At 44.0% G+C, this 24,340-nt stretch overlaps 1 protein-coding gene and 2 long non-coding RNA genes across 3 annotated transcripts; all 3 read left to right on the forward strand.

The window, feature by feature from the left end:
• The first annotated feature begins 7,549 nt into the window (after nucleotides 1-7,549).
• LOC146668362 (hepatic lectin-like) lies at nucleotides 7,550-13,536 on the forward strand. Its single transcript, XM_085410265.1, has 5 exons — nucleotides 7,550-7,647; nucleotides 7,729-8,082; nucleotides 9,020-9,156; nucleotides 9,283-9,383; nucleotides 9,538-13,536. The coding sequence occupies exons 2-5, from the start codon at nucleotides 7,755-7,757 to the stop codon at nucleotides 9,677-9,679; spliced, it is 708 nt and encodes a 235-aa protein (XP_085266391.1). The 5' UTR covers nucleotides 7,550-7,647; nucleotides 7,729-7,754; the 3' UTR covers nucleotides 9,680-13,536.
• Nucleotides 13,537-16,705: 3,169 nt separating this feature from the next.
• Nucleotides 16,706-17,371, forward strand: LOC146668363 (uncharacterized). Its single transcript, XR_014911989.1, has 3 exons — nucleotides 16,706-16,878; nucleotides 16,952-17,158; nucleotides 17,238-17,371. It is a non-coding gene; the product is annotated as an uncharacterized LOC146668363 (long non-coding RNA).
• Nucleotides 17,372-21,914: 4,543 nt separating this feature from the next.
• On the forward strand, nucleotides 21,915-22,586 carry LOC146668364 (uncharacterized). Its single transcript, XR_014911990.1, has 3 exons — nucleotides 21,915-22,043; nucleotides 22,117-22,323; nucleotides 22,403-22,586. It is a non-coding gene; the product is annotated as an uncharacterized LOC146668364 (long non-coding RNA).
• Nucleotides 22,587-24,340: the final 1,754 nt, after the last annotated feature.

Consider the following 24,340-nt stretch of genomic DNA (forward strand, 5'->3'; position numbering starts at 1 on the left):
AGAGCTTTGCATGAGAAAAGAAAACAATACTATACAAAATGAAAAACCCTCCATTTGGTTACACCCAGCGATGCAATCATTGACCTCATGACCCTGTATAAACAGGAAGTAGTGGGCGGCCCTCCCCATACACCTGTCTCCCATATAGGACCTGAATACACTGAGTATAACCAAAGCAACATAAAGAAACATAATTTACCAGACATGTGCCTGTAAACAGAAGAAAATTCAGATGATCTGATGGTATAGTGTTTGCTTTAAAACACATGCATGGATGCATAGCTGGACTGGCCATCGGGCATACCGGGCATTTGCCCGGTGGGCCGCTGGCGATTTTTTGTTTTTATGGGCCGATGGATTTTTTTTTTTTTTTTTAGGAAGGGTATATATAATGAAAGGTGTTGGATTGGCCAATTGGTCATGATCGACTCTGGGCTGGACCAATTACAGCCGAGGAGGCCGAATGCACCCGCCCCCTTGTTTAGCAATCACGTGATTTTCGCGCATTGCATGCCGGGAACTCGTGGCAAAACAATCCAAGTACCGCATCAAATGCAAGCATTTGCAGCACCGCAAAACGTTCATTCTCCGGTTCCAATACCTTATTGTTTTTTCTTTGCCGCACAAAAAAGGAATGTACAAAACAAAAGGAGAACAATGCCGGTCCGTACAAAGACAGACTCGACGAAAAGACAAAGAAAAGATACGAGGAAAAAATCAAAGGTGTGAAAGGGTCAGACCCTTACGAGCACACAGAGTGGACAAAAGACGTCAGCGTGCTGCCCAACTTTCACCACGCTCATATTTATAATTACACGGTTCTTGGAGTGAGTGCATACACTCATGAAGTTTAGTAACTTCAGGTCACTGCAACAAGCCCAGGTACAGTTTACCGACGGATGGGTACAGGACCTTGAAATGCACCGTGTAGAACGAAAGACCATCGTACGAACAAAGGTAAGTTTACCAGTCTCACAAATCGTCGTCATAAATACACATTCGTTAACCGTTTATTAATAGGACCTTTGAGCTCAACGGTAATTAATTAGTAGTGGAAATAATTTCTGGTTCATTACAGAAATGTAGCAGTGACAATAATACTGTATGCTGTAATCGTACTGGACAATTAGTGATACAAAACAACTGTTTTATCCTGTGAATAAAAGTGTATGTTTTTGTCAATGTACCATGGTAATAACAGAAGTGAAACGCAATATTGTGTCAGGACAATTTACTATTTATGCACAATAAACAAAGGAGCATAGCGCAACAATTTCTGTTCAGCGCCAGACTTGCTTGTAACCTATATCACCAATTATGTTAAGAAAAATGACGTATTAACGACTAAAAAACTATGACCTTTGTGGGAATGCTTGGAGCAGACTAACATGTGAGCTGGAGTGTTCTGAGACGTTATATTTGGTATATCCAGACCATCCGTCGGCTCTTACTTTGGAAACATGGCTTAAAACATTTCTCTTCAACGACGTAATCCGATTTTAAAAAAAAAACGATCGGCTTCCCGTGGCTGTCATGCGACCGGCTGTTGCAGTTGATAATACAACAGCTTCTTGCCATTTTTTGTGTTTCTTTTTATCGCTGTGTAACTGAGTTCAATTGAAAGCCTGCGTGCGCTAGTACCTCTTGCCAGAAGTTCCCAGAATCCTTTGCGGTTTTACCCCTGAATGACGTCACATTTTCAATCTTTATCCTGGTGGGCCGGTCTCTAGTCAAAATGCCCGGGCCGATTTTTTGTCCCAGTCCAGCCTTGCATGGATGTAAAGAATGTAACTACTGCTACCACAAACAAAACCCGGGATAGTGTGTGTTAAGAGAAGTTACACCAGCAATGTCTAAATTAAAGCATTATGGCTGACTGTAAAATAACAGAACACAAAATAACAATATTTGCAAGTGACAAATGGCAAATCAATTCCGTTCTAGCCACTTTGTCACACAGCTACTGGAATCAGGGGAATAAAGAGCCAAATGGTGGCACACAGCAAAATTGTGGAGAGATAAATAATTACAATGCAGAAGACAGCTGGAATGATCCACCATGTTCCAATAGACAATTCTGGATATGTGAGAAGAGAGTTTCTCCTTAACTTAACATCCACACCCAACAAATACTGAGATGAGATGACACATATGGAAAAGACATATCTCAATCTTATAAAGTTTGTATCTGTCTTGTGTGAAACTTGTATGAAAAGCATACAAGAGTGAAAACAGATTCATCCAATTAGGCTGTCAGTCGTCTGTCACTTTTTGCCAGCCAGGAAGGAGAAGCCAAACCCCAGGTAACTCAAACTAAGAAAGATGTATAAATATAACATAAAACAGAACTTTGACCTTGCAGTGTTAATATGTGTGCACACTAATGATGGCCAAATGAAGCTTTCTGAAGCACTGAAGCTTGTATTGAAAAACAGTTCACTACTCGAAGCTTTTCAACACAGTCCTCTCTGGTGACATCTGGTGGCCAAAAATATGAAGAGCAGCTTGAATCCACAAAATAAAACCAACTGCTTCATTATGATTGCCCACTCTACAGAGTGGAATTCTGTCTGATATTGGGCCGCCGTTGTGTTGCTTTGAACTTGTATTCTTTGGTGGTTAAAAAAATGTGGTTTATTTGTTTAATAAATAATTTTGACCAGTAAACTTTCCTTGTTCAAACATGCACTGGTGTGGTCTTTCTTTGCTTGTGACTTATTGATGTTGGTAAATACAATAATTGAAAAATACCACATTACATAAAATATACATATAATAATGTACAACACATTATGGAGTATTATTCTGCTCTGAGGTCCTGCCTCCATGCACTTATGCAATTAACCGCTACACGGGTATATTTATAAATAATATTATATTAGGGAAAATTTCCAAGACATATTTCTGACCTTGGGGTAGAATTGATTGTGAACTGGAAAGGGAAAATGCTTATGAACTTGCAAATTAAAAACATGATGCATTTAAAGTGGCCCTTTTTCATTTTTATTTAAGAAGAGAATTTGTTCTAGTGTGCGATGGCCGAACCTGTTCCTTTTCGTGGAGATAATTTCTCCTGCCCTAAGGGAAATCCCTTCACATGGCACAGAAGAGGCTGGAGTGCAGAGAAACTGGTAGAGATGCAGTTATACATTCTAACTGGACCCCACAAACTATCAGATAAAGAGAATAAATAAATTCAATTGCTGCACATTTGGCAGACTAACATTTTCAGATTAATTAAACAATAAAATATATATTTTTACAACATTACATATAAAGAGTCAAGTGGAAGTTTTTCTAAAGTTATTTAATGATATTTATATTATGGAAGCAGATTTTTGATATTTTACCTTTTTCCCGTTTTCAGATATAATAAACACGCACAAAACCAAAGCAAATGGCAAAGTAAACTAAAGTGAATTAACTGGTGGTGAGGTGTGGAGCTTACCACGTGTGGCTTGCCATCACTTGCATACTTCGATTGGCCCAATAGCAGCGAGACTAGTATGGGACCAACTTGTAATACAGTATTCAATATGAGCCAGTATCACAGAGTACAGGAATGTAATCGCTGCTGTGTCTATTCATGATGTGTGGATATGTCTAAAGTTCCGTATATTAACATTTACACTTTTCACTACATTTTCAACATGTTTTTTTAAAGGGATAATTTCGAGACTAGTAGCACTCCCAAATACTTAAATTCCTCAACATTAATTAGTTCTTGTGCACAAACAACCTTGTGCACAAGGTCCACAAGTTCCACTCATCCAACGTGTGAAACCTGCTGTGAGGACAATTAAAGTGTGGCCAGAGGGGACAGACGCAGTGCTCCAGGAAAGATTTAAAAACACAGACTGGAATACGTTCACCCACACAGACTTGGACCAGTACTGGATTACATCTCCAAAACCACAGACAGTGTCACCACCCAGAAACGGATCACCATGTACCCCAACCAGAAGCCTTGGATGAACCGGGATGTTTGTCTCCTCCTGAAGGCCCGCAACACCGCCTTTAGGTCAGGAGATGCACATGCCTACAGTACAGCCAGGGCTAATCTAAAGAAGGGCATCAAAAAAGCAAACACCATTACAAAAAGAAGGTAGAAGAACACTTCTCCAACTCCAACCCCCGACGCATGTGGTAAGGACTCCAGACCATTACAGACTACAGGACCACCGACCCCTCCCCCACACCTTCTGATGCGGTGCTGAGCAGGATCAATGTCCACAAGGCTGCAAGTCCTGATGGCATCCCCGGGCGTGTTCTCAGAGTGCGTTCTGAGGAGCTTGCAGGAGTGCTGACAGACATATTCAACCTATCCTTAGCCCACGCTGTGGTACCGGCCTGCTTCAAATCCACCTCCATTGTCCCGATACCCAAAAACTCCAACCCATCTAGCCTCAATGACTACCGCCCAGTAGCACTCACCCCCATCATCACAAAGTGCTTAGAGCAGCTGGTCCTAGCACACTTCAAATCCTGTCTCCCCCCCCCCCCCCCCCCCCCCGGGACCCCCACTTTATTGTGTCAATAAAACTTAATTGAAGTTTTGATGTTGATCAAGTGGCGCATTCACTGAAGCACCATTTTTTCCTTTGACAAGGCAACATAAAAAAAAAAGGAAGGAGACAATGAAAAATAACAAAACATAGTAAATAAAAGCTTACAGTACATTAAAAAAATACAGTAGTATACTTCCTGCAGTCCAAAAGGTTCAGACTTGTTCACAGTTTTTTTTTCTTTTGTTTATGTTTGTGTTTGTTAACATGTGATTTAAACATTCTTGTATGGCAGGTTAGAGACTTCCAGCTCTGATTTTGAGTGAAATTTGTATTTCTTCCCTGCCAGTCCTGCCAGTGCTTAGACTTTTTATTGCTTTGGGTAGATTTACCAGAAATCTGTAACTCCCACATCAATGACAGTCACATTTTCTGACTAGAGACCTATATTTTTGTATCTAATTTGTGAAGGAAGAGGGGAAATTGATTGTGTAAGGAGAATTTGTTCGAACATAAGGAACAGATTCAGAAAGCTAGAGTAGTACAGTCTTGATTGCATTGCAACCAAAGCAACGCATGTATTTTCTAAAAAATTATCATGATGCAATAAAAACTTAAGTAGGGATTTTATGAAAACAGTAAAATGCATGAAAAAGCCGAATTATACAGTAGGAGCCCAGTGGTTTGAGAGCATTTCTGAGTTTGAATGGTGCTTCTAAGTGAAAGTATGTGGAAGCAGTTGAATTTCAAAAACAACAAAGTGTTGGTGGAATTCTGGAAGTTTTTAATTTCTATTCATCAATGGGAGCAGAAAAGCCACAAAAAAGCTGAATATTTTAAAAAGTATAAAAGTTAAATAGCAATAAATAGAAAGTATAGCTGGAGAGAAAAAAAGTAGAATAGTTAAAATAGAACAAAGTATGGAGAAGTAGTTAAAGGCCAAAAGACCTAAAAGGGCAACTTAAAGAAAAAGAAGAAGGATAAAAAATAGGAACAAAACAATAACATGCTTTACAGTATGCTTTACAGTGTGAATGCTTTACAGTATTCACAAAATAATCAGCTAGAAGACTTTAACGATGGGCAAGGGGACACTGAGACATATATTCACATGAAAATAATACGAAGCTAAAGGCCTAAACAATGTAGAACACATATTATAAATTCAGAAATAAATCATGAACCCAAAGAAACTCAATACACTGGCTCAAATAACCCAGGAACCACAACACAAAACTATGAGGAATGCTCTTTGTTTTGTGCATAAACAAACAATGTTGTGATGGTTTTCACAACTATGAGACCTTTAGCAGGCATTTAGGTACAAAGACAAAGCAACTGAACAGATCTCATAAAGATTGTATTACAGTAATGTGATAAAATAATGTCACACAGGAAGTTTGGACTTTTTAAAAACACATTATAACATATACAATGTAATTTAATTATATATATAATGTAAAAGATGGCCTTCTCTACTGTTTCTATTCATACTACATGTATGATATATTATAAATTCTTTCAAGTCAACAAAGCGCTGCAGTGAGTGTTGTGTGCATATTCAAATGCAAAGACGAATGGAGTTATAACACAAACACAGTCTTGAGGCATGCCACCAGTCCTCTAATTTCCTGTTAAATAGAGAACTGCTTGTGTCAATATATTTTCACGTTCAGAGCAACTACAAACAACTTCAGAGACTCTCTCAAAACACTGATCTCCTCAGAGACTTAAAGACCCAACTGAACCTCCAGTCATGGCTGAAATCTATGAGAATACAGAAGAAGTATTAGGTTGTCACAGAAAGTACAGAAGTGAGCATAGAACTTCAGAAGACATTTATATGAATCAGGAAGCGATCCAAACTGTGCAACTTAAAACAACTGGACCTGCACCCCCAGGTAAAAAACATATCTATAAATATTACAATTACATGTTGCTGAAGTTTTGTCGACAAACAAAACTAAATCTAAAATTAAGAATTTTATATAAACTGTCTGAAGAAAACAAAAGACTAATTTCAGGAAATGCAATCTGCTGTAGAGTTACTGTAGTTGTGGATTTTTTGTTAGCTGTTAATTTTGATTGAGATAACAATAATAATTTAGTTTTGATTACCGTAGTTTCTGTCATGGTCCTGGGTCTGTGACCCAGTGAGTTGAATTGTTTATTATTTATATCCCTGATGTTATGTTATGTTATGATGTGTGTGTTTCAGTTTTGGTATTTCTAGGTCCTGGGTTTTGACCTCTTTGCCCCTCATGTTATTCTGTTCTCCCTCTGTTCCAGTGTAGTCAGGTCTCTGTGTAAAGCCTGCGTCTCTGAGTCTGTGTCTTTGCATGTGTGAGTTTCCTGTTTTATTGTGAAGTCCCGTGTCTTATGTGAGTGTGTCTGGTTTTGTTCCCCTTGTCTCTGATTTCTCCCAGCTGTGTTTTCCTCCTGTCTCCTATTCCCTGATTACTCTACCGTGTATATAAGCCTTTTGTTTCCTTCTGCTTGTTGCTGTTCTGGCTGCGTTTTCTCCCCGTGTTCCTCTATGCGTTCATTCTTCATGTACCTCTACTCTCTGTCTCCTTGTGTTCAGGTTTGTTGTTTAGTTCTAAATTTTCCCAGTTTCCAACTATTTCTCAGTTCTGTTCTCGTGACCCTTGCCTTTTGTTGCATGTCCCTCTCCACAATAAAGCTCACTCACATCAGCAGTGCCTGCATCTTGGGTTCTCACTTATAACCCCACACGTCTGCCGTTGCAGCCACGACAGTTTCAGTGTTAATCGAAGTTTACACTGTTGCCGGTGTTTGCTTGTTTGGAAAGAGCTCAGAAGAGAAAATAATACAATACGAATACTTTGTAACTAACACTATTTGTGTCACTGACACCAAGACCCATTCTCAGATACTGATTTTAGGAGCAGAAATGATCACGTACTACTTTTTGATAAAAAAAAAAAAAAGAGAAGAAATGAAACTGGTGTTATATTAAATTTGAGGATATGAACATTTTTCATTTTTAGACATAACAAATTTTGACTTCTACCTTCAGGTGCTGAATTTGTAAAGAAGAGTTTCTGCAGAGCTGCTGTGATTCTTCTGGGTCTGCTGTGTCTTTTCCTCTTCATTGGACTCATAACTTTAGTTTTTCTTTGTGAGTACAACAGAAGTTTAATTAGCATGCTAACATTCTCACAGGTGATGCATTTATTTAATGATTACGTGTCCAACACAGTCACCCAAGGCAAATCTCAGTGGGAAATGGAGACAGTGATACTACACAAGCTTTACGACAACGGGACCAGCGAGAGAAACCAGTTACAGACCAGTTACGACAACCTGAAAACTGAACAGAGCCAATTACAGACCAGTTACAACAACCTGAAAACTGAACAGAGCCAATTACAGACCAGTTACAACAACCTGAAAACTGAACAGAGCCAATTACAGACCAGTTACAACAACCTGAAAACTGAACAGAGCCAATTACAGACCCGTTACAACAACCTGGTTGAAGAGAAAGAACAGCTCCAGAAAAGATTTGACAACCTGACCACAAACAGTGACAATCTTCAGAGAAAGCTTCAAGGTAATTATTTCTTAATGCTCAATGGCCATTTAAAATTCAAGTTTTTTGTCACATACACAGTACAACATGTAGGGAAATGCTTGTGTCCGAGCTGGGACAGGCTGCACCATTCCAGGGCTTTGGTTTAGCAATGGGGGGGTCTAGCTAGGACCCTTACTGGATACCGGGTGGGAATCAAACTTTCAAATCCCACTCTAAAGGTGTGTAGTCTTACCACTATACTATCCAGCTGCTTATTTGATCTCCAATAGCAATTTAACAGTGATTAAGGATCTTGGGGGGAGAGCAGCATAGTGATGTGTGGTTAGCACAACAATCCTGGGCTTGTGTGGAGTGTGTGGAGTTTGCAAGCAGAATGTATCTTGGGAAAGGCCTTTGAAGGGTAAAGTTGTAAATGTAAACTGAGGCTAATGTGAGTGAACATATGAATATTCTATACGTTCATATAAGCTTATTTAGACCGTTTATAGTGGGGCATTAACCTGCATTGACAAGAAACAACCTTCTGATGTTTAACTGGCTTCTCAGCTCCAAAAATAACTCTAGTGTTCTTCATGTTAATAGAAGACATGTTAATACTGTGGTTTTGGTTCAGAGTGTGTTATGCTACAAATTACTGTAACACCATCAAGGATTCAAAACGAGAAGTGGACAGAAGAGAAAAGTTGATTTCTCCCTAACTTAACTTTAATTAACTTTCTCAAGACAGTGACAGTTGCTGACTTGAGCAACATTACCAGACATAAATTATTAAATCCGAGAAGCACTCCCTCTGAGGTCACAAAAATTTAACATTTTTCAAATTTTTTTGTGTTTTGAATTTGTACCACTGATTTCTTCTCCAAAGCAATGGTTTTTAAAGGCTTATGACTGGAGTTGTATGGATGCTACCCGTCCCCCAGTAAACCCAAATTTTTATTCTGATTTTCTTAAACAGCTTATCAACAAAACTGGGCGGCATTCAATGGTAGTTTGTTTCAAGTTTCTTCAGAGAAGAAATCCTGGCAACAAAGCAGACAAGACTGTCTTCAAAAAGGTGCAGACCTGATGATTATTAACAGCCGAGGGGAACAGGTGTGTGTTCAATCACAATACACATGTGAATGAAACTGCATGAAAACAGAGGATACACTGATGAATCACTTTAAGTTCTGCATGTTTACATTTAGTTTTTCTCTTTCTCTTTCTTTCTAAAAAAAGAACTTTGTGAACCAGCTCAAGATGCGTTTGTGGATTGGACTGACTGACTCAGAGACAGAGGGGACATGGAAATGGGTGGATGGGACTCGCATGACCACAAGGTTGAAATACAAATTAAATTCCTTTCTTGTCCACAAAGTCTTCTTATGTCATTAAGTACATTAACTAACTTATTTTAACTAATATCATGTCACACAAAACCAAAGACTGACTGAATTGTTGAGTTTAACTTTTATAATTTTATTTGTATTTCAGCTACTGGAATAGTGGGGAACCAAATGGTGGCAGAAATGAAAACTGTGGAGAGATTAAAACTTACGACTCAGAAAAAAGCTGGAACGATGAATCATGTTCCAATGAAAAATTCTGGATATGTGAGAAGAGAGTTTCTCCATAACTTAACATCCACGCCCAAAAAATAATGCATAACACAGAGCCATGAGATTAACTCCTGAAATGAAGCAGAACAGAAAGCAGTGGACATTTACAGCGGGTAAAATAAGTATTGAACATGTCACCAATTTTCTGAGTAAACATATTTCTAAAGGTATTATTGAAATAAAATTCTCGCCATATGTCAGTAACAACCCATCCAATCCACACATGCAAGGAAATTAAACTACAGATGTCCATAAATTAATCCATGTTTGATAGCGAAAACTGACACAGGGAAAAAGTATTGAACACATGAAGAAGGTGCAAAAAGTCATGACACCAACTTAAAACTATCAGTAATAAGAAAGCAATCCTGCCACTTAATGCAAATTAATATCACCTGATTCAGTCCCAACTTATGGGCTATAAAAAGGTGATGATGATGATGATGATGATGATGAAGCCATTTATTTGCCACTTGCAGTTGCCTGCAGCAAGACTTGACCTCTCCCGATCATACATACAATACACAAACATCACGTTGGGTTGACAGGTCAGAACAGGTAGCGTAACGAAAAAACAATGAAATGTACAACACAATAGTGGAATGGAGGAGAGAAAAGGAGAACTCAGACTGAGCTCCTAGTGGGAGATCAGTATAAGAACAGAAAACAAACTCCTCAGCACAAAAAGCACATGAATCTTCACACCATAACACCATGAAAACACATCACAAGCAACAGGGGTGGCTGCATCGAGTGGGGGCAAGCTTTTGGCATATGGAGGGAGGAAGGGGGGTGAGTATATGTCTGTGTCTGTATACGTGTGTGTATGCATGTATATGTGTGTCCTGTGTTCAACTGAGACAGTGTCCCTTCACCCAGATGAGCGAAATTAAACTGTCGTACAGCCGACCCAGGTGGCCTTGAAGGGTGTAGTGTAAAGAGTCGAAAACACAGTCCCGTTATCAGGGAAAGCAGAGGCCTCGGGGGCCTTCAAGCAGCAACGTGGGTAGCCAGATGAGAGAAATGATGGTTGTTTGGGTTTAGTGCGAACGCGCTCCATCCAACTTTAAAGCCGATCTAAATGTCAGTCACTGGTCACCGGGTCTGTCAATTCCCCGTTGAGGAGCTGTGAGCTTCTCCAAGATCCATGTTGCGTTCAATAAGCACAGTCTGAGAACTCACAGCCCTTCCCATCACTTACATCATAGCGGCTAGCCTTGTGGGGTTTTCTTTCTTCAATCTTCGAAAAGCCAGGGCCAGCTCCGATCAGCAAGAACCCAGTTACCATGGTTCTGAATAGGTATAAATCTTCTATGTCCTCAATTGAAAGTCCCACCAGGCACAAACGTCCCTCCGGTACAATCAGGTTGTGAAGAGCTACAGAAAGACCTGAAATTAGCTGATACAATTGTTTCAAAGAAAACAATAAGTGACACATTCAACTGCGATGACCTATATGGACGCTCAGCAGTGGCGGTCCTAGCCTGTTTGGCGCCCCGGGCAAACGTTCCTCTGGCGCTCTGGCGCTCACTTTTTGTGTATAGAATTTCGAAAAAACATCAGTGCAAATTATAAGTCTGTATTATAATGTCTGGTGTTTTCATGTTTGTTGGTTTGTTTTTATTTTGTTTTATTCTGCGAGTTGGTTATTAGATGCCAGAGAATCCCCCGCCGCCCCACCCTCTCCTCCCTGTGCCGCAAGCAGCAGGCGCACCTCACAAACGGAGGGCGCCCTTACTCCCAGCAAATGGGCGATAGAAAACCGATCGGTGCCTATGCCATTTCCAATATGCGCTGGCTGATGTCGGGGCAGCATGAATATGAGCAAATTTATTTATTTTTGCCGATGCCCATGATGCCGCCCCCCACCACGATGCCACCCCAGGCAACCGCCCGTGTCACCCATATCAAAAACCGCTACTGACGCTCAGCATGCAAGACTCCATTGGTGAAGAAAAAGCAAGTCAAAGTGTGTTTTAAGTTTGCTGAACAACATTTTGACAACTCTGTGAAATATGATGTGAATATAGTCTGGTCAGATGAGAAAAAAACTAAACTCTTTAGATGCCTTAATACAAAGCTTGCTTGGAGGTCAAAAGGCATTGAATATCACCCAAAAAACACCATATCAACAATAAAGTTTGGAAGTGGGTTCATCGTGGTGTGAGGATATTTTTTAACATTCAGCACTGGCACGCTTCATATAACTGAAAGAGGAATAAATAGAAAAAAGTACAGAGAGACCTTTGATTAAGAGAAACTGCTGCTATCTACCGAAGAAATGAGTTTGAACATTCCAATAAGACAATAATGATTTCTCATTATTTAGCATAACCTAATTGATGGGTATCTATGGTTTGCTGTCTTTACATGTGTGGATTGGATGGGTTACAACCAACATGTGGTGAAATTTTCATGTCAATTGCACCTGTAGAAAAATATTTACCTAGAAATGTATTTAATACCTATTTTACCCATTGTATGTGGAAATAAGTGTTTTTGCAATGCAAAGCACATCAAAAGAAATATTGTGCTCAAAATACTCATGTTCATGTTATACAAAAAGATTATGTTGTCATAAGTTTGTATCGGTGTGTGAAATTTAACCTTGAAAACATTAGCAATTTAGACTGTGAGGAAAACATTTACTGAATCTATCTATCTATCTATCTATCTATCTATCTATCTATCTATCTATCTATCTATCTATCTATCTATCTATCTATCTATCTATCTATCTATCTATCTATCTATCTATCTATCTATCTATCCATCCATCCATCCATCCATCCAGCCAGCCAGCCAGCCAGCCAGCCAGCCAGCCAGCACATAATAGCAGGGTGCAGGATGCTAGCAGGCAGGGCATACATGGAACGCCATAACCAAGTGGCCGGCATAGTATACAGAAACATCTGTGCCGAGTATGGCCTGGAAGTCCTGAGATCAAAATGGAAGACGCCCCTTAGGGTGGTAGAGAATGACCGAGCTAAGATCCTGTGGGACTTCAAGATACAGATGGACAAACTGGTGGTGGCTAACCAACCGGACATAGTGGTGGTAGACAAACAGAAGAAGGCAGCCGTAGTGATAGATGTAGCGGTTCCGAATGACAGCAACATCAGGAAGAAGGAATACGAGAAGCTTGAGAAATACCAAGGGCTCAGAGAAGAGCTTGAGAAAATGTGGAGGGTGAAGGTGACGGTGGTCTATTAAACCCGATTCTTTGATCCCCATGATAGAACAGAGAAAACCCGACACAGAGTGGTCAAAACATTTATAATTCTTTATTCAATCATCTTCCGGAAGAGAGAGCCCTGCACAGCCCAAAGCTGGTTGCAGAATCTCTAACATTAGAAGCTAAAAATGTGTCTCATATAGGTGTTATTTTGGTACTTTACACGTCACACACAGCCTCAATACAAAAATCTCCTTATATGTTACTAGTTCCTCTTTTTCTGTCAGATTTCCGGTGCAGCTCTGCACTAGACTTCCCCTTTTCTTTACTTCTCCTTTCTAAACTCTATTGCCAGGGCAACTTGTCACCCTCTGACCTAGTTCTTTGTCACCTCTGGGCCTGGTTCATAAAGGCCTAACTGTTTTTTCTCTTGTAGCAAAGGTGCATAATACAAACTGTGGCTAAATATATGCTATCCTTTTACATAAAGTTGATATTCTTTTCACTCGTGACATATGTATTGTTAAATAAGTTTAACCATTTTGTTGTTTGGTATCATGCTAAAGGATATTTCAGCTTGCAGTCTGAAGGAGCCAGGGATCAGACTATTGATCTGCTGTACTGTGTTTTTCTTGCATAAAAAGCTTTGCAATCTAAAAAGTTATAATGTTATTTGTTTAGGTAACAATAATTAAATAAATAAACCTACTGTTAGTTTAGAAAAGACTTCTGTGCCACTTTTCCTAACCTGGAAGCTGAGAGATGGCCTATTCCTGACAGGGAGACAATCCTCTGCACTTTAAATAGATGATACATCCTGCTGGCAGCAATTCCAGAGAGCAATGACCACTTGTAATGATCGTCACATTCTTCATATATCCATGTTGGGCAGAGTGTAAATACGAGGCTGAATGTCCTTTGTACAAGCAACACACTGTGTAGAAAAGTCAGTGTAGAGAAATTCAAGTAGTCAGCCTGTCTCACACTAATCAGAGTGCTCATTATATCACACAGTAATTTGCATTGCTTTCCCCCTATTGCTAAAAAGAATCATGCAGATGTTAAATGGGATAGTTAATCTGTGAGGTTTTGTGACATCACGTGCACATTGCTCAAGGACACGATAAGCGGTAGCGATCACATCCAATCACTGATACACTTTACATAGAAACTACCACAACTTTTCCCCCTCACGATGCTTATATTCTGCTGTGCCGCCGAGGGCAGCAATCATCAAGGACAAAAAGAGAATCTTTTTTAATCACTGTAGTGATGTGAAAATGAAGCCATGAACCAGTACTGAACCTCCAAAAGTTACTGAAACCCCCCCTCGATTCAGAGATGGTCTTTCCCTTTTCACATAAATGGCCTCCTTGACTCCACGCTCAAACCAGCGTTCCTCCCTGTCCAAGATGTGTACATCCTCATCCTTGAAAGAGTGTCCACTGGCCTGTAGGTGTAAATAGACTGCAGAGTCTATTTCAGCCAGGCTGACAAAAAGTCAGAGCTCTTTTGAGTCAACCATCCCTTTAACGTTAACTAGTAATGACTTCATGAACTTCTTCACAAATAAAATTTCTATCATTAGAGAAAAAATTACCAGTAATCATCCCACAGATGTAATATTATCTACAGCTACTTTTTACCATTGATGTTAAGTTAGACTCTTTTTCTCCAATTGATCTTTCTGAGTTAACTTCAATAATTACTTCCTCCAAACCATCAACGTGTCTTTTAGACCCCATTCCTACAAAACTGCTCAAAGAAGTCCTGCCATTAATTAATTCTTCGATCTTAAATATGACCAACCTATCTCTAATAATCGGCTATGTACCACAGGCCTTCAAGCTGGCTGTAGTTAAACCTTTACTCAAAAAGCCATCTCTAGACCCAGCAGTCTTAGCTAATTATAGGCCAATCTCCAACCTTCCTTTCATATCAAAAATCCTTGAAAGAGTAGTTGTCAAACAGCTAACAGATCATCTGCAGAGGAATGGTTTATTTGAAGAGTTTCAGTCAGGTTTCAGAGCTCATCACAGCACAGAAAGAGCTTTAGTGAAGGTTACAAATGATCTTCTTATGGCCTCTGACAGTGGACTCATCTCTGTGCTTGTCCTGCTAGACCTCAGTGCAGCATTCGATACTGTCGATCATAATATCCTATTAGAGCGATTAGAACATGCTGTAGGTATTTCAGGTACTGCACTGCAGTGGTTTGTATCATATCTATCTAATAGACTCCAATTTGTGCATGTAAATGGAGAGTCCTCTTCACACACTGAGGTTAATTATGGAGTTCCACAGGGTTCAGTGCTAGGACCAATTCTGTTTACATTATACATGCTTCCCTTAGGCAGCATCATTAGAAGACATAGCATACATTTTCACTGCTATGCTGATGACACCCAGCTCTATCTGTCCATGAAGCCAGACAACACACACCAATTAGTTAAACTGCAGGAATGTCTTAAAGACATAAAGACCTGGATGGCCGCTAACTTTCTGCTTCTTAATTCAGATAAAACTGAGGTTATTGTACTCGGCCCTGAAAATCTTAGAAATATGATATCTAACCAGATTCTTACTCTGGATGGCATTACCTTGGCCTCCAGTAACGCTGTGAGGAACCTTGGAGTCATTTTTGACCAGGATATGTCCTTCAAAGCACATATTAAACAAATATGTAAGACTGCTTTCTTCCATTTGCGCAACATCTCTACAGTTAGAAATATCCTGTCTCAGAGTGACGCTGAAAAACTAGTTCATGCATTTATTACTTCCAGGCTGGACTACTGTAATTCATTATTATCAGGAAGTCCAAAAAACGCACTGAAAAGCCTTCAGCTAATCCAAAATGCTGCAGCAAGAGTACTGACAGGGACTAGAAAGAGAGAGCATATTTCTCCTGTTTTGGCTTCCCTTCATTGGCTTCCTGTTAAATCCAGAATTGAATTCAAAATCCTGCTCCTCACATACAAGGTCTTAAATAATCAGGCCCCATCTTATCTTAATGACCTTGTAGTACCATATCACCCTATTAGAGCACTTCGCTCTCGCTCTGCAGGCCTACTTGTTCTTCCTAGAGTATTTAAAAGTCACCTTTCTCGCTCACTATGTATTAACAGACCTCTCTGTATTGAATCATATCTGTTATTAATCTCTGTCTCTCTTCCACAGCATGTCTTTTATCCTGTCTTCCTTCTCTCACCCCAACCGGTCGCAGCAGATGGCCGCCCCTCCCTGAGCCTGGTTCTGCCGGAGGTTTCTTCCTGTTAAAAGGGAGTTTTTCCTTCCCACTGTTGCCAAAGTGCTTGCTCATAGGGGGTCATAATAATAATAATGGATTGGATTTATATAGCGCTTTTCAAGGCACCCAAAGCGCTTTACAATGCCACTATTCATTCACTCTCACATTCACACACTGGTGGAGGCAAGCTACGGTTGTAGCCACAGCTGCCCTGGGGCAGACTGACAGAAGCGAGGCTGCCATATCGCGCCATCAGCCCCTCTGGCCAACACCAGTAGGCAAGTAGGGTAAAGTGTCTTGCCCAAGGACACAACGACCAGGACAGAGAGCCCCGGGATCGAACCGGCGACCTTCCGGTTACAGATACGCTTCCCAACCCCCTGAGCCACGGTCGCCCACAATGATGATTGTTGGGTTTTTCTCTGTATCTATGAAGCGCCTTGAGGCGACTTATGTTGTGATTTGGCGCTATATAAATAAAATTTAATTGAATTGAAAGTTTCGGCCTATCTCAGCAATGCAAAGGCCCCGGCATCCAACATCACCATGGAGGAGAGGAAGGCACTCACATCACTTAGTGATGACAACATTATCATCCGTCCAGCACACAAGGGTGTCATGGTCTACGGTGGGTGGCTGGAGTTTCCATTAGGCTCCTGAACTGACCTGGGATCCGCCCCTGGGCAGGGCCAACTCCAGCTCCTGCACACCTGGAGCCTATTGCAGGCTATCAAGCCAGAGGGATTTAAACCACACATCGATGTTCACTCACTGCCAGTTCGTCATCAACCCATGTTGGTAACAGGTCTTGTGTTTCAAGTTCTCGCTGTAATTCATCTTACTAACTAAGACTCTTTTGTGCTACAGTCGCTGTACCCACCCTGGCTCACTCCACCTCCGGACTCGGAATACCTAGTGATCATTTTGGAAATCCCTCTGTGCCTCACCTGCCTGCCCTCCTGCCATCACACTCCATCTGGAGCCCCGGATCTCAGGTCAGCCTTTCCACGCCACTCAGCCTCCCCTGGATCTTCATCATCCCCCTCTCAAACACTCCAGGTCCCTAACTGCAAAGTAAGAATTGCTGCTCTTTTACTGGCCACTTCTGAGCTGCCTTCACTACCTGCCTAACTTCTATATCCTCTCCCCTCAGTGTGACTGTTCCCCACTCAGCTCCGTTCCACTTCTCAGGCCTCGTTCCCTCGCCCTAGCCACGTTCCCCTGGGCACGCCACACCAAGGCTCCACGTCTCGTCATTTTCTGTCTTTGCCACGTTTCCCTTTTTTTTTGTTCCCCTTGCACTTAACTGTAATAAACTATTAAATCATCTACCGTCTCCGTTCTGGGTTCCTGCACCTGGGTCCTATTCAGTACCGGCCATCCGTCGCCGTGACAGTACGAACTGGCCAACAAATGGACTCAGCAGACCCAGTACGTGCAGCAGTCTCCAAGCAGGGAGCCATTTTAGGGGCTCATGAGCAAGCGTTGCAGGTTCTCGACACCCGGTGTCAAGCCATAGGCGAGACCCAGGCTAGGATCTTAGCTTCCCTGCAGGAGATTCAGTCGGCTCTTTCCCCTCCTCCAGGCCCATCCTCCACGTCCCCTGCGCCCGTGGCAGAACCTCCCCAGTCCTCCCCAGCTCCGACCCCTTCGGGCTCCGTGTTTCGCGATGCTGCATTCCCAGAACCCGAGCCGTACTCTGGGGAGCGGGGCCGCTGTACGGCCTTTCTACTGAAATGTTCTCTCGCGTTCACGCATTCACCCCGTTCATTTACTAGCGAATCAGCTCGGGTAGCATATCTGGTGGCTAAGCTACAGGGCAAGGCGCTGTTATGGGCCGAGGCGTACCTGTCGGCTCACCCGCTCCCAACCTGCTCGTTTGATGATTTTCTGTGCGAGTTTAAAAAGACCTTTACTCACCCAGTATCGGAGGGTAGTTCTGATGAAAGGTTGCTCGGGTTGCAACAGGGGAGCCGGAGTGTCGCGGAGTTCATTATCGACTTCCGTACTGCAGCCGCCGAGGCCAATTGGCCCGATCATGCCCTTCGGGGAGTGTTCCGTCGCGCCTTAAACGACGAGCTCAAAGACCAGCTCGCTTCCCGCGATGAGCCCAAATCCTTTGAAGACTTGGTCTCCCTTTCCCTTCGGATAGATAATCGCCTGAGGGAAAGGGAGGCAGAAAAGAACCAGAAACATCGTAAACCTGCGCCTCGTACGTTTTCACTTCCTCCACCGTCACGTCCGGTGTCAACATCCGCTCCCGTTTCCGTGGAAACGGACGCCGCTCCGGAGCCTATGTTAATCGGCCGCTCTCGTCTCACACCAGAGGAGCGAGAACGACGGCTTCGGTCGGGCGCGTGTTTTTACTGTGGCTCAGTGGAGCATAGGTTAGCGCAGTGTTCGGTTCGGCCAAAAGGCTACGCCCGCCGGTAATTTCGGGGATACAGGTGGGCGGATCCTCTTTCAGTTCCAAACCCCGGTTAATTCTACCAGTCACCCTGTGTCTAAATAAGGTTTCTCACCCCCTCCATGCTCTCGTTGATTCCGGAGCAGAGCAAAATTTAATAGATTTAGCTCTCGCTAGACGCCTTCATTTGCCACTCAAGACTCTCGATCCTCCCATCCCTGTTACCGCATTAAACGATCAAATATTCTCTCAGATAACCCATCAGGCCGGCCCCGTAACCCTCGTCACCTCTGGAAACCACCATGAAGCCATTACCTTATTCACCTTCTCTTCTCCTGATTCACCACTCATCCTAGGCTACCCCTGGCTACAGAAACATAACCCTCATATAGACTGGTCTGGAAGTAAAATCGCTAGTTGGAGCCCCTTTTGTCTAGCCCACTGCCTCAAGTCTGCCCTACCGCCGGGGGCCCCTGACACTAACACCTCGGGCGTTGATCCGGTTGACCTCACACTCGTCCCACCTGAGTACCATGACCTCCAGGAAGTTTTCAGTAAAGACAGAGCGTCGTCCTTACCACCCCACAGGCCTTATGACTGCGCTATCGACCTTCTACCTGGTGCTCCGCTTCCCTCTAGCCGGCTATTCAACATCTCCAGACCAGAAAGAGAGTCCATGGAAAAGTACATCCACGAGTCATTAGCTGCAGGTATCATCCGCCCATCCTCCTCTCCAGTGGCCGCCGGCTTCTTTTTTGTGGAAAAGAAGGATAAATCACTCCGTCCATGCATAGACTACAGAGGGTTAAACGACATCACCATTAAAAACAAATATCCTTTACCCCTTATCAGCTCAGCCTTCGAACCCCTCCATGAAGTCACCGTATTCACCAAACTGGATCTCCGCAATGCCTACCACCTTGTCCGCATCAGGGAAGGGGACGAATGGAAAACGGCTTTTAATACGCCCCTAGGTCATTTTGAGTATTTGGTCATGCCGTTTGGGTTAACCAATGCCCCCGCTGTCTTTCAGAACCTGGTCAACGACGTGCTCCGTGATTTCCTGAACCAGTTTGTCTTTGTTTATCTTGATGACATACTCATTTTCTCCAAGACCCCCCAGGAACACCATGTCCACGTCCGAGCAGTCCTCCAACGCCTCCTGGAAAACCGACTTTACGTCAAAGCCGAGAAATGTGAGTTTCATGCACAATATGGTCATTTTTCTTGGCTATATACTCGCAGGAGGGCAGGTGAAGACTGATCCAGCCAAGATCCGCACGATCCTAGAGTGGCCCACGCCCACGTCACGTAAGCACTTACAACGTTTCCTCGGCTTTGCCAATTTCTACCGGAGGTTTATTCGCAACTACAGCCAGGTAGCCACTCCTCTCACTACACTCACATCCACCAAAAGACAGTTCATCTGGACACCTGAAGCTGAGGTAGCATTCAGTAGGCTCAAGCGCCTATTTACTTCAGCTCCAGTATTGTGTCACCCAGATCACTCCAAGCCATTTGTTCTAGAGGTAGACGCGTCCGACGTCGGCGTCGGAGCAGTCCTTTCACAGCATTCAGGTTCCAAGGCCAAGTTACACCCATGTGCCTTTTTTTCACGTCGACTCTCGTCAGCTGAACGCAACTATGATGTAGGAGACAGAGAGTTGCTGGCTATTAAGTTAGCCCTGGAAGAGTGGCGTCACCTATTGGAAGGAGCTGAACACCCATTCACCATCTTCACAGATCATAAAAACCTTACTTACCTCAAAACAGCTAAGCGTCTAAACGCCCGCCAGGCCCGTTGGTCTCTGTTCTTTGATCGCTTCAAGTTTGCCATCTCTTTCCGTCCAGGTTCCAAGAACGCCAAGGCTGATGCCCTGTCTCGTCTTTACGACCCAGACGCTGAACCCACCGAACCAGCTCCTGTGCTTCCTGCCTCCTGCCGCGTAGCGTTTTTATCCTGGGACATAGAGGAATCCATCCAGCGTGCTTTACTGGATGAACCAGACCCTGGCACAGGTCCTCCGGGCCGCCGCTTCGTTCCCACAGCAACCCGTTCGGCTGTAATTAAGTGGGCTCATACCTCCCGGTTTTCCTGCCATCCTGGAATCGGCCGCACCATTGCACTACTACGTCGTCACTTCTGGTGGGCAACTCTGGAACATGATGTGCGGGACTACGTCTCTGCCTGTGACGTGTGCGCCAGGAACAAGACCCGAAATCAGCGACCATCCGGTCTTCTGCAACCTCTAGCCGTACCTTCTCGTCCTTGGTCCCACATTTCCCTGGACTTTGTCACTGGACTGCCTAGGTCAGCAGGTAAAACAGTGATACTCTCCGTGATCGACAGGTTTTCAAAAGCAGCTCACTTCGTTGCCCTGGAGAAACTACCCACTGCCACGGAAACTGCAAGACTGATGGTTGACCACGTCTTCAAACTCCACGGGATTCCTGCCGAGGTCACTTCTGACAGGGGACCTCAGTTTACATCCCAGGTTTGGAAATCTTTCTGCTCTGCCCTGGGTGCTCGAGCCAACCTCAGTTCTGGTTACCACCCTCAAACCAACGGGCAGACTGAGAGGCTCAACCAAGAGCTGGAGTCCATGCTCCGCTGCATGGTTTCCCATAACCCGGCTACCTGGTCAGCACATCTCCCATGGGTGGAGTATGCGCACAATTCTCATGTTTCCGCATCCACTGGTCTCTCTCCATTTGAAGCGTCCCTGGGCTATCAGCCTCCCCTCTTCCCTGAGGAAGAGGCTGATTTGGCTGTGCCTTCCGTCCAGCACCATCTCCAGCGCTGCCGCCGCGTCTGGACTCGGACCCAGGAGGCACTGAAGAAAGCTGCTGCCCGCCACTGCCGCTATGCAGATCGTCTACGGTCGCCAGCTCCTCGGTACGCTCCAGGGCAGAAGGTGTGGCTGTCGGCTAAGGATGTTCCCCTTAAAGTTTCCTCCCGCAAGCTGGCTCCTCGGTTTATTGGGCCGTATGTCATCCACTCGGTCATCTCGCCCTCTGCTGTGAAGCTCGAGCTTCCTCCCAGTCTGCGGATTCACCCGGTTTTTCATGTTTCCCAAGTCAGGCCTGTGCTGTCCAGCGTGCTGTGCTCGCCTTCCGACCCCCCTCCGCCCGCCCGGCTCATCGATGGTCATCCGGCCTATACGGTTCGGCGGATCGTTGACGTCCGTCGCCGTGGTCGGGGTCGCCAGTTTTTGGTGGACTGGGAGGGGTATGGGCCTGAGGAACGTGCCTGGGTTCCTCGCTCGTTTATCCTTGATCCTGCTCTTGTCTCTGATTTTTTTTTCAGGTCACGTCGCGGGCTGGGGACCGGTCGGCCGCCGGGTGGCGTCCCTTGAGGGGGGGGGGGGGTACTGTCATGGTCTACGGTGGGTGGCTGGAGTTTCCATTAGGCTCCTGAACTGACCTGGGATCCGCCCCTGGGCAGGGCCAACTCCAGCTCCTGCACACCTGGAGCCTATTGCAGGCTATCAAGCCAGAGGGATTTAAACCACACATCGATGTTCACTCACTGCCAGTTCGTCATCAACCCATGTTGGTAACAGGTCTTGTGTTTCAAGTTCTCGCTGTAATTCATCTTACTAACTAAGACTCTTTTGTGCTACAGTCGCTGTACCCACCCTGGCTCACTCCACCTCCGGACTCGGAATACCTAGTGATCATTTTGGAAATCCCTCTGTGCCTCACCTGCCTGCCCTCCTGCCATCACACTCCATCTGGAGCCCCGGATCTCAGGTCAGCCTTTCCACGCCACTCAGCCTCCCCTGGATCTTCATCATCCCCCTCTCAAACACTCCAGGTCCCTAACTGCAAAGTAAGAATTGCTGCTCTTTTACTGGCCACTTCTGAGCTGCCTTCACTACCTGCCTAACTTCTATATCCTCTCCCCTCAGTGTGACTGTTCCCCACTCAGCTCCGTTCCACTTCTCAGGCCTCGTTCCCTCGCCCTAGCCACGTTCCCCTGGGCACGCCACACCAAGGCTCCACGTCTCGTCATTTTCTGTCTTTGCCACGTTTCCCTTTTTTTTTTGTTCCCCTTGCACTTAACTGTAATAAACTATTAAATCATCTACCGTCTCCGTTCTGGGTTCCTGCACCTGGGTCCTATTCAGTACCGGCCATCCGTCGCCGTGACAAAGGGTAAGTGCATAGTTTTGCTAAACCAGAAGGACTATCATGAGAAAATTTTGTCACTACTCAGTGATGAAAATACTTATGAGCCCCTGAAACGAGACCCAGGAAGTGGCTACAGGAAGAGGGTGATAGACTGTCTGAAGCAGTTAGAACAAGACAAGGCTATTGACCGGACCTCATATCACAGGCTGTACCCAGGGGAATCTACACCAAGTATGTATGGTTTACCAAAAATACATAAACAGGGTGCACCTTTAAGACCGATTGTCTGCATGATCAACTCGGTCACCTATAACATCTCCAAGTTTCTGGCTTCGATCCTCAACCCGCTGGTGGGCAGCTCTGAACACCACATCCAGAACACCTTGGATTTTGTTGAGAAGGTGAGAGATGTCATTATGGAGGCAGATGAAACCATGGTCTCGTACGACATTACATCTCTCTTCACTTGCATCCCGGTCACAGAAGCGTTGGAGGTAGTCCGTAAGATATTACAGGATGACACCAACCTCAGCAACAGGACCACTCTCAGCATCCACCAAGTGTGTTTGCTTTTGGAACTGTGTCTTCATTCCACCTACTTCACATACAAGGGTCAGTTCTACAGGCAGAAACAGGGGTGTGCCATGGGCTCCCTAGTTTCACCCATCATGGCCAATTTGTACATGGAAGAAGTGGAAAAGAGGGCTTTGTTATCCTACCCTGGAACACCACCAAGCCATTGGTTCAGATATGTGGATGACACCTGGGTGAAAATCAAATCTCAGGACGTACCACAATTCATGGATCACATTAACGCGGTGGACAGACACATCAAATTCACCAGGGAGGATATGAAAAGTGGCAGGTTAGCCTTCTTAGACTGTGAGATTTCCATCAGTAATGGGGGACATCTAAAAGCTGATGTGTACCATAAACCTACACATACGGATCAGTATTTAAGGTTTGACTCTCATCATCCACTGGAGCACAAACTGGGTGTCATTAGGACGTTACAACACAGAGCGAACACCATCCCCACTGACATAGCGGCCAGGGAGGCAGAAGAACAGCACATCAAGAAGGCCCTGAGTAAATGTGGTTATCCCAGCTGGACTTTTATAAAAGCTGGAAAGGCACCTAAAGAAAGCTCCAGCCGATCCAGGAGAGAAGGACAACCGCTGCCTAAGCGAAAACCTGTAGTGATCCCATATGTGTCAGGAGTATCGGAGCAGTTGAGACGCATTTTTTCTAAACACCGACTCTCTGTGGCTTTTAAACCCCAAAACACGCTGCGCCAAAAACTGGTCCACCCCAAGGATCGGGTCCCCCGACACAAACAGAGTAACATAGTGTACGCTGTTAAGTGCCAGGAGGATTGCCAGGATTTATACATCGGGGAAACCAAACAACCTCTGGCGAAGCGGATGGCACTTTGTTTTTTTGGGACAACACCATCTGTAAGTTGCGTTTGCAGTACTTCAGCATCTAGCTAGCCCTACTGAAGATTAGCAAGCATAAAGGTAGCAATGATTTTTAAGTGGCAGGTAATTTCAAATCCAAAGTTTTTTCAGCTCAGCAAACATCAGCAAACACACAAACTGTTTGTGTGCAGTTTTTGGTCAAGTGTGTTGTTAGCTAAAACTCCAGCTGCTGCAGTTCAAAGAGAGAACAAAGAAAGAGAGCTAACGTCACTCAGAGATGGAGAAAGATAAGAA

Source organism: Rhamphochromis longiceps, linkage group LG6 (genome assembly GCF_057381845.1).
Source record: "Rhamphochromis longiceps isolate RC_006_pf linkage group LG6, R_longiceps_female_GT1.1, whole genome shotgun sequence".
In the NCBI taxonomy this organism is placed as follows: Eukaryota; Metazoa; Chordata; class Actinopteri; order Cichliformes; family Cichlidae; genus Rhamphochromis; species Rhamphochromis longiceps.